The 11,026-nt window shown below is 41.6% G+C and overlaps 1 protein-coding gene across 1 annotated transcript; it reads right to left on the bottom strand.

Annotated features, from left to right (window-relative positions):
• Positions 1–3,821: 3,821 nt before the first annotated feature.
• On the bottom strand, positions 3,822–10,466 carry si:ch73-60h1.1 (calcium/calmodulin-dependent protein kinase type IV; the record flags this gene model as incomplete). Its single annotated transcript, XM_035653383.1, is given in 6 exon segments — positions 3,822–7,154; positions 7,505–7,657; positions 8,515–8,641; positions 9,066–9,141; positions 9,737–9,811; positions 10,376–10,466. Coding segments are annotated over 6 exon segments (1,035 nt in total), but the record flags the coding sequence as incomplete, so codon positions are not given.
• Between the last annotated feature and the right edge of the window lie 560 nt (positions 10,467–11,026).

Raw genomic sequence — 11,026 nt, forward strand, 5'->3', positions numbered from 1 at the left:
CAAATTGATTCATGAATAAGACTTACAGTGGAACATAACTGGCTCCATTGGGCCGTCGACATACTGCAGAAAGTATAAGAGAAAAGAACTGATGTGCAGATACAGAGCATCCATAGCGCTTGACACTTTCTAATAGCAATTGTATCCTAGCGCCCGCAATTATTAATGAAACATTATCACGAGTATTGTCATTATTTCTGGATAACCGACACCACGAATCAGTTAGATATCACCTCCTATCCCAATTAACGAATCAATTACTGATATCATATGACTCATTATCATGAGGGTAGTCCAACTTGGGTGGTTGCTATATGTGATACATTGTAATGATTCTTGTGGTCTGTATCTACAGTAATAGATGACAGTTTATATAATGAACAGTTTATATAATGCACTGTAACATAAAGACTGTATTATAATGACAGTATATATAATGGACGTATAATATTACAGTATATATACTGTATATTATAATGACTGTTAATATAATAACAGTATAATATGAGTATATAATGACTAGTATATAATTACAGATATATGCACTGTATAATATGATATATATAATACTGTATATATATGAACTGTATAATAATGACATAAATACTGAAGATAATAACAGTATATAATGACTGTATATATAATGACAGTATATATAATTACAGTATATATAATGACGGCGGCGAACAAAACACTTAATTCAAGGCTTAAAAACGGTTCTCCACAATGCGAAGGGGGACGTTATGATGGGTTCACAGTTGGTCTGATTACTGACGAGTATTTACAGTTTCTATTATTGTTAATGCTATTATCAATATGTTTCTCCTGCTGTAGATGGTGGTCTGTGTGGTCTCTGCCCAGAGGACACACCGTCTCTTTCTCGATGGTCTTCAGCAGTGGAACTCGGCTGCTGGTGAACGTTGGTGAAGAACTAACTGATTGTGATGAAGATGATCTTCATCATCATCGAGACAAGACAACAGGTAGTCTTCTTCTTCCAGTTCAAAAGCAGATGTGTCATCTTCCCAGTCAGTGTTGGTGTCTTTGTAGAGGTTTTGTGTCTTTTTGTGGTTGTTTTGCATCTCTTTGTAGTTTTGTAACTTTCCTACAACAACGTCTCTTCATGCAGGGGTTCTGATGAAAAGCCCACTTCCTATCACTTTCTGATTGTGGAACATAATCCAGCAGGGCAAAAGATAATGAAATACCAGGCTTTATCTGGATATACAGTTACATATCATCTGCTTAAGAACAATATTATGTCTGTGGAAGACAACAGATAATTGAATGTATCACAGAGAATTCACCAAACCAACTGTTTTATTTTGGAACATATCCAGATAGTTCACAAAGCTGGTTCAATTATATTCTTAAATATTAAATTGTATAGAAATTATTAATTAATAATTAATAATTCATCTATTTCCCTATTTTACAACAACTAATGATTTTCCTGCCTGCTGTGAATCACTTTGTAAATTTGAAAAGTAAAAGTATATAAAGTAAAGTAAAAGTAAAGTATATAATATAATATATTATACATAAAGTATTATTTTGTCCATGCTGCCTGCAGGTCCTGGTCCATCTGTCCAGATTTTATCGTCCCTCCCGCTCTCTCAGGATCCACAATCTTCTCACCTGCTGGTCTGCCTCCTCACTGGATTAAACTCGCCTCTTCAGGATGTCCTGTGGTGGGTCGATGACACGCTGGTGACATCATCGGACAAGGTGGTATCGTGGATGAGGTCAGAGGAGGGCGGAGCCTACAGCGCCACCTCGATGTGGGAGGTCCCGGCAGCAGACTGGAGGTCCGAATCCACATATTGGTGTGGGACAATCCAGGAGTGCCGAGTTTACAGACAGAAAGTCTGCTAGAGGGATGGACTGTGATTCAGAGGTCACAGGTTCGATTCCCAGCCTGGACACAAACGTACGGCTTTATGCTGGTTCATTCAAATATGTCTCATTTATTATGTGAGTTTTACAACTGGGGGGTCTTTAGTCTTTATGAACGTGTTCATGAATATTATAATAACAATTTAAGAACTGACGGTGTGTTGATGTAATTAGAGACTACCTGGTGAACATAGTGAAAGAGACAGATATTTCCAGAGAGCGGAAACAGAGAGAATATTGGACTTTTTTTCCGCTGACACAAACATGGCTGCTAATGAACGGTCATGTTGCTCCGTAACTGCTGGATGTGCACGTATGGGATGATGATATAGGATGATTATATATCAGATGTTTCCTGCTGAAAACAGTTGGACAAAAACACAATTTAAAGAGTTTTAATTAGAACTATAAAGAACCAAGAATAGAACCCTGAGGAACCCCACAAGTAATTATTGACTCTCTAAATGAACAATCATGTTGCTCTGTAACTGCTGGATAAGAAAAAAAAAAAAAAGAATTACTACTCAAATTGTATTAATAATTAGTTACACTACTAGTTACTGGGGAAAGTAATATTATTACTGTAACATTAACACTAGTAATAAGTAACACTCCAACACTGGTTGCGAGGTCTTCTTGATTTTTAGGGCTGTAAAACAACTTTGTTTTATTTCATTCATTTCTGTGAATAAAACTGAATGAGATAGTGTATATTATTATTATATTATTATTATTGATCACAGTGTACAGTGACAGAGCTTCAGTCTCTGATCAACAGCCTCGTCCTGCATCAGAAAGCAAACAGCTGATAGATCAATGAGAATAAACAGTGAATTTGTCAGAAAGAAGAATGTTAAGTCTGATTGTTAAACTGATAAAAATACAGAATACAGACAGAATGTATCAATATATCAGGAAAACTAATCTCTGATCAATATTCACAGGAAATAATCAAACTTCCTGCAGTGATTGAGTTCACTGCATTGATCAGTTGATCAGCTGTTGTCTGCTGTTATTGATACAGATCAATAGAATATTATATAATATATAATATCAATGAGATATCTGTGTGTCCTTCACTGCACATTCAATTCAATGAGACTGAACCCAGATAAGCTGCAGGATTCTGGTTCTTTAATCTGATATGATCAACAGAAATTAAATAATACATGCAGAGATACACGTGTATCAGTTTATATGTCGTCCTTCAAAATGAAAAAAGGTACGAGTTCACTCAGCAAACACAAAACAAACACCATTTACAGTTTAGCCCCGCCCACCTCCAACCCCCCCGACGTCCCTCAGAAGATAAATAGAATAAAATATTCATGTTTGTACAGAAGAGTATAGATTGAACCAAATATACAGAGTGCATGCTTTTACCATGACAGATAGATATTCAGTGATCCATTTGGCAACTAACACCTGTGGACAGGTAACGCTGGGACGCGTCAGCCCACCAGGAGACGGGCAGACCGTTTAAAAAGGAACCAAACCACAGACCAGAACCTGTTCAGACCAGAACCTGTTCAGACCAGACCTCCAAACCAGAATAGAGAAGACCAGGACTACATGAAGCCTAGTGGAAGTAGTGAACAGACTACATTAATCTGGCCACAGTCAAAACCCTCAAAACTAATAATAATATAATTTTTTTTACAAACAATATAAATAATACATATAATTGATATATTGATCGACAGTTTATATATCCTGTGGGCTATATGCTCTGCAGGGTTGATTTATATTATTTCATTAATATTAGTTATAGATGACACTGCTGAAGCTATAAATCATTATATAAATTTAATATATATTTATTTATAATAAATATATTAAATATATATTAATTTAATATATAATATATATATATTTAATATATATATATAACAGTGAAAATAAAAACAGGAAATGAAAATGACCTGTTTTCTGCGTTTTTGTTTTATTTATAATATAAATGAGCTTTTTCCCCATTTTGATTTTCTCATTTCAGAACGAAAGACCGTAAACGACGTATCCACAATATACAGTAGAACACGTGAAAGTCTGTTAGTTGAGTAAAACATTGAGTGTCTGGTTCAGGGTTTCCAGCCTGGGGACGTCTCAGACTACTGGGAGCTGTATAATTCATAATGAGTTCACAGTCAGTAAACAACTGTTCCTTTGAAGGTGAACTCAAATGTCCATTCAGTCCTCAAAACTACGTAACATATAGGGTTGAGGTTGGTTCCTCTTTAAAGGTAAAAGCCCTTCAGGGACGAATGTGTTCCTCTTCTCAACCCAGGTTCTTTCACAGACGGTGGCTGAGACAGGACAAAAAGCAAAGCAGCCAGTCAGTGTGACCACACAAACAGCTCTCTGATAAGACCAGCACCCATATAACTCCTCAGACCAGGACCCGTATAACTCCTCAGACCAGGACCCGTATAACTCCTCAGACCAGGACAAGTTAGCGTAGCCCTGATCAACCAAACTCCATTCAGAAAACAAGCATTTTAAGAGTTGTTTGCTTACAGACCGTCAGACTCTGGTGCCATCATGATGTTGTTGTTATATTGATATATTGATCCGTTTATTGACATTAAATCCCAGAAACAGCTGATTCCCATCATACTGCCGCAGTGATACGGACCAGAGAGAGAATACTGACTCACGTTAAGTTAACGAACGGTGAAAACCTTCCAGTGGGACGTGTTTATATCGATAAGTAGTAGGTGGTGTATATCGAACGCCACCAGACTGAAGCAGACATAAACCTTCAGCTTCCTGTCTGCCTGAACTTGAACCTTTAATAAAGCTGATTTAAAGATAAACTCCACTCTCACTTCCACTGATTCCGTTCAACCTGCTGCAGCAACCAACTGAACCAGATTCTGCTTTCTCAAACTGCTGTGTTTGGCCCGTCTCAGCCACCGTAGATCTGTGTGTTTCTCTCTGAGCGGCCTCAGCTCTGCCTGCTGGGCTCATTTGTTTCCTCTCCAGAGACGTTTTTTTATGGTTTTGGAAGCCCCTGTACAAAAAGAGGTAGAATGTGTGGTTTCAGATCGGATGAAGGTCAAAGGTCAAATCTGGTATTTTTTTGGGGGGGTCTAAACACGGACTGCGTCTCTGGTGGAGTGGAGCAGTAAAGATGTCTGTCTATAAAAGGTCAGTGCACTCTGCAGCGAAGGACAGACAACGGCTCGCTGGTTTAAAAATAAAAGTAAAAAAACGGTTTTCTCTTATTTTTGTCTGAAAATGAAATAACTTTATGTTTTTTGTTAAAAAGTAAATGAAAACTGACCAGTTTTCTTTTTATTGTTAGAAAATAAAAATGGTTTTCCTTTTTAAAATAAAACCAAACCGAGCCATTCTCTGGTTTTTGTTCCCGGTTATAAATGGTTTAGTTTTTCTGATTTCTCATGAAGATCCGTTGGCTGCAAAGAACACTGACCCTGAAACCAAACTATGTACAGTGCAAACAGGAGATCATCATCACTGCTGAGAAAAACACGTTTTTACTAGAAGCTCATGAACACAACACGGGACTCACCTGCAGGCTACAGAGCGATCTACCTACGGCTGCGTCACACAGCCAGCGGGAGGCGACAGTAAAGAGTAGAAAGGATAAAAAACTCAAAGCACATTGTCTCTTCAGGCTCCCGTAGAGCAACCAGAACCCTCCCAGTCCTCCTCTGGAAACTGAGAGGGATGCAGAAGAAGAAAAACACCAGAGCGAGATTCTGTCCTCCATGCAGACGCTTTACCAAAGTTTCATAAAATACAATCAGTCGGCTCCGTCCTGAGCGTCCCGGAGCGGGAAGAGACCTCAGTCTGTTTGTCCCACATCAGAACAGACAGCAAGACGCTCACATCCCTCAGAGCCCAGTATAGGACTCTGATATACAGCAGTAACGAGGGGGGGGTATTAATACATTTAAACTGACACAATCATCCACTGGGAATATTTTCATTTCCTCTTTAAACAGTTTATATTTAGAAAATGTCAGAAATGGAATCAGGATCCTCAAAAACCTCCTTTATAGTCCCAATAATTTCTAACAGGAACCTCTGGAACAGTTCTGGTTATTGTCTAATCAATAGATTCATTTTGGGGTAAAATATTCAATTTTTATTTAATAACTTTAGTTACTTTGCAGATTGAAAGTCCATAATAAATGCTGAGGATTATTATTATTATTATTATTATTATTGATTAAGTGACCCAGCAGTATAAAGTTAACTCCTCCTCTCATACACCTACAGCTAGCTTCCAGGTGTTATGCTAAGCTACGCTACCAAGTGTCAGTAAACTACAGACTGATCGTCTGTTTGTGACCAACAGGAAGCTCAACCAAATCAATAAAAACCGACAGGTGACAGTTGAAAGGTCACCTGACTCCGCCTCTTCCTGCTGTCTAACTCTTGGTTACATGACACTCGTAGCTACATTAGCTCGTAGCTTTCTGTGAGTTAGAATGAACAACAAATAGAATACAAGTGGAATCGTCCTTTAAGAGCAGGTCTAAAGAAGAAGGTCTGTGATTGGATGTCATCGTCCAATCAATGCCACCGAGCTGTACGTCCTGATGTGGGACAAACAGCTGTTAGCATGTTAGCATGTTAGCATCCCAGCAGAGCTACAGAGTGGAGGATGGTTGTCGGCTCCGGGTGCTTCTGGTCTAATTTGGTCCCAATAAATGATTTCAGGTCATGGAAGGCGGAGCCTAAGGAGATAATTTGAGTGATTTCTGAAGCGTCTGCGCTCACTGGCAGTGGGTGGTCTTACTGGCAGGCTCCGCCCCCGGCGTGAAGCCATTACTGAGGTTGTTGGGACTCGGAGGCGTGGCCAGCGTGGGCGTGGCCTCGGCCCTGGAGGTGGGCTCTACCACGGAGTAGCTCTTCTGCGGCAGTCGGGGCTGGACCGGTGCGGGTTTGGGGACGACGGACGCTTGTCGCAGCCCGTCGACTCGCAGCGGCGGTCTGGAGGGGGCGGGGCCTGTGGGAGTGACATCAGAGCTGGGTGGTTTGGGGCTGCGTGGAGGGGAGGGGCTGAGGGCACTTTGGTCTCCAGGGTTTGACTCGTCTTCCTGCAGCGGCTGCTGATCTGGGGGCGGGGCCTCTTTGTCTGCAGGGGTGGGGCTTGTGGACTCAGGAGGCGGGTCCTGCTGCATGCTGCTCTGCCTGGAAGTACCCGAGCCCGGAATCTCGCAGCTGTCGGTACGACGCCGTGAACCCTCGTGCATACGACTGGTGGCCACGACGGCCTTCATGGCGGCCTGTAGACACACACACACACACACACACACACACACACAGAAAAAAAAACACTGCTGAAAACTATTCTAACTCAAACTTTACAACTCAACCTGGTTTGGTTTGGTTTGGTTGAATTTATTTTGTCTTTAGCTTCATTTCTCTTTTAGTTTTGTTAAATAAACGTAATGTTCTCCTGCTCTTTGTCCAGCCCTGAGCCGGGTTGTGACAAACAGGTCAGTTATTGTTTTTACAGTGCAGCTACACATAATGAGGACTGGCAGGAATCTCCTCACATCCAAAAAGAAGGAATGATTACGGACACGTCAGTGAACTCGTCACTCAGTGGTCGACACTAAGACGCTGTCGTCACCTTAAGTTTGCGTCGAGCGTTGAACTCCTGTAGTTTCCTCTGGGTGGTGTCCATGTGGGAGAAGCGGGCGGCTTTGCCCAGCACCCAGGGGTGCTGCAGGGCCTCCCGGACGTTGAGGCGCTTATGAGGGTCGAGGACAATCAGTTTACTGACCTGCAGACAAACAGGGACAGGACCGAGCTCAGGTCACCAGTCTGGGAAGGAACTCTTCAGGTAGCGGAAGTCTGATTAGCAATTAAATGTGTTGGTCCCAAGTCATCTGAGCAATATGAAAGACGTCCAAGTAGAGTCCTTCCTGACAAGTCATTAATCAGGTTCTAGTTCAAGTGTCAGGTTGTCTTGAAACATTCAAGTCAAGCCTAAAGTCAAACTTTTGAGGTTACTGATCTGAACAATACATTGGAGCTGTATTTTAGAATCAGTTCAGTGTCATTGTCTGAATAATTCTTCCCTGAGTCTCTGACTGTGTCTGTGCTGCTGCAGTTATTAATCACATTCATACATTTAAACTGACTCACAATGAATCAGGTCCAAGTTCAGTTTAAACTGCTTAGCAAGTCCGAGTCAAGTATAATGTCATCTGACACAACAAGATTTTTTTAAGGTTTCAAGTCATTCCAGACAATCCCTAGTCTTTCAAAACAAGTCCAAGTCAATTTTCAGTCTTAAGTCATTTAACATCCGCCCAAGTTGAGCATAAAGTAATTCCAGACACATCCAGGACACGTCCTCATACAAGTTCAAGAGTCAAGTCATTCGCAAATAAATCCAAGTTATTTGAGTCAAGTCCAACTCGAGTGTCCAGCTATTTGAAACAGATCCAAGGTCAGTCTCAAGTCCTTCAAGATAAATCCAAGTCATTTGAGACAAAGTTTCAAGATATCTCCAAGTCCAAGTCACCAGTCTGAGTCATTTACAGTCTTTCATATTGATTGATCATGTGAAATAAAATGTGTTCAGCTTAAAGTTCTACATGTCAGAATGTCTGGAGGAGGGTCTGAGAAACTCACCAAATCCTTGGCATTGAGGGAGACCTCGTCCCACCACGGTGACACAAACTCGTAGTCACAGTTGAGGATGCGGCTGTACATGTACTGATCCCCCCTCGGGTCGAAGAAGGGCTCGAACCCACAGAGTCTGGGGAACAGGTGCTCCAGTTCAATCAAGGGGTTAACTCATGACAAAGTGAGTGAGAATCAGAAAACTGACAACAGCAAACGTTACGTTAAGATCTCTCTTTAAATTAGTGAAGGCTTTCAACCAAGAAATGAATGCTGAAACAATAACCACTAAACTACTTTAAAATGTCCCAATTCTATCACATTTCCACCTGCAGAGCAAAGAGAACGCAGCAGTGTGTCTTTATGGACAGCAAACCCATTTGAAAGCACCATTAACACACTGATTAAAGTCAGATTAACAGGAAGCAGTGTTCATTATGTCATTGCTTTTAATGGCTTTATGAGACGGACGGAAGTCCAGAAACCTTCATCCATACTGACAGCAGTGAGTCAGTCCACTGTGAGTGTGTGTGTCTGCAGGGAGGTGTTAATGGACTCACAGGATGTAGAGGATGACGCCCACTGACCACATGTCCACCTCAGGGCCGTAGGCATTTCCCCGCAGGATCTCTGGAGCTGCAGGCAGAGGAGCTGTTAGCCACCAGATGGCTGACAGAAGCTCTAACTGAGAGTTACGTGAAATCCCACAGAGCTGTGGGGGCAGTAAACGCACCACGGCCTGGTAGGATATCACACTAACACTGAGGTCATTAAACACATCAGCGACTGCGACTACACCATCTACCACTGCGACTACACCATCTACCACTTCTACTACACCATCTACTACTACTGCAACTACACCAGCTACTACTGCAACTACACCATCTACTACTGCTTCTATTACACCACCTACTACTACTTATATTACACAATCTACTACTACAGCTACTACACCACCTACTACTGCAACTACACCACCTACTACTGCTTCTATTACACCACCTACTACTGCAACTACACCATCTACTACTGCTTATATTACACCACCTACTACTGCTTCTATTATACCACCTACTACTTCTACTACACCATCTACTACTTCTACTACACCATCTACTACTTCTACTACACCATCTACTACTGCAACTACACCCTCCAGTACTCGTAGTACAGAATGTAGTACAGTTAGTCCAGCTTTGTCTTGGTGTAGTAGCGGTGATAAACTCACCGCAGTAACCCGGTGTGCCACAGACAGTCTTCATGGTCACCTGGTCATCGATGATTTTGGAAAGACCAAAGTCAGCTGTAAGAGAGGAGGACATGAAAACATTGTTCATAGTTTCTTTTAACTGTTCAGGTTTGGAGATAAAAACCTGTTCCTGATGTGTTTCCTGTTTCTATTTAAAGTGGAGCGAGTAGGCGAAGCAGTGGAAGGTGGAGGCAGAGGAGAATGTGTCTCTCTGCAGGAAAGTCTCCGAACTAAAGGAAGGTGGTGGTGAATCTGAATGTGAGCTTCTTCCATCTGTTAGCCGGAGGCCCACCGGCCATCTGGAGGCTGACACACACTGAGGCTTCTCCTGGTCCGCCAGATAAACGGACCAAACATCAGCCAGCGATGGTTTGCTGTCTGTCCTGTTGTATGTTCAGCTTGTATGGACATACAACAGGATTATACCAGATGTAACAAGTAACATTCACAATACAAATACCTAACAAATGTTAAAAAGTCAAAGTAAAATCAATAAATATTTAAAAATAAATGTAAAATGAAAAAAAAAAAAAATTAATTAAAATATAAGTAAAATATCTGTATGTGTTGTTACCGTAATCACAGACTGTTCAATAAAGTTTTATTCAAACATGTTACCAATCTTCAGCGGAGCGTCCAGTGACAGGTCGGCGTACAGCAGGTTCTCTGGTTTGAGGTCACGATGCACAACGCCGTTCTCATGTAGATACTGCAACACACACACACAGTGCGAAAGCTGCTCATTAACAGTGTGAACTGCCTGTAGCGCCCCCTACAGGCCGCAGTGTTCGTTACAGTCACAACAGGAAAGTGTTGGACAGGTCTGCGGACAATCTGGCAGGACTGAACTGACAGATGGCCTTTTCCTCCAGCTCCCAGCATCCCCTGCTGCTCCCTCAACACTCACTTCCTCCCCTCAGATCAGAGAGTGCGAACAACAGATAACAGATAAATCACTCAGCAAGTCTTTCTACCAGTGGTCGACCGATACAGGTCTTGTACTGGCCAATACCGATATTTAGAGAGCAGAGCTGGCGATGGCCGATATATAATGCCGATATCAGCATCGGCCTTGTGAGCGCAGACATCGGCTGATACTGATCACCTCAAAATGCTAAATAATCAGCCCGATTAATCCGTCTATCAATACTTACCATTTTCCATCTCTCTGCCTAACGTCAACAGACTGATACTACTACTTCTCTACTGCTTTTTACTGCGTTTATTTACTGCTCTCTACTGCGTTTATTTACTGCTTTCTACTGCGTT

The sequence above is a fragment of the Morone saxatilis genome, unplaced genomic scaffold, assembly GCF_004916995.1.
Source record: "Morone saxatilis isolate NCDOM2014 unplaced genomic scaffold, NCSU_SB_2.0 Contig12, whole genome shotgun sequence".
NCBI classification, from domain to species: domain Eukaryota; kingdom Metazoa; phylum Chordata; class Actinopteri; family Moronidae; genus Morone; species Morone saxatilis.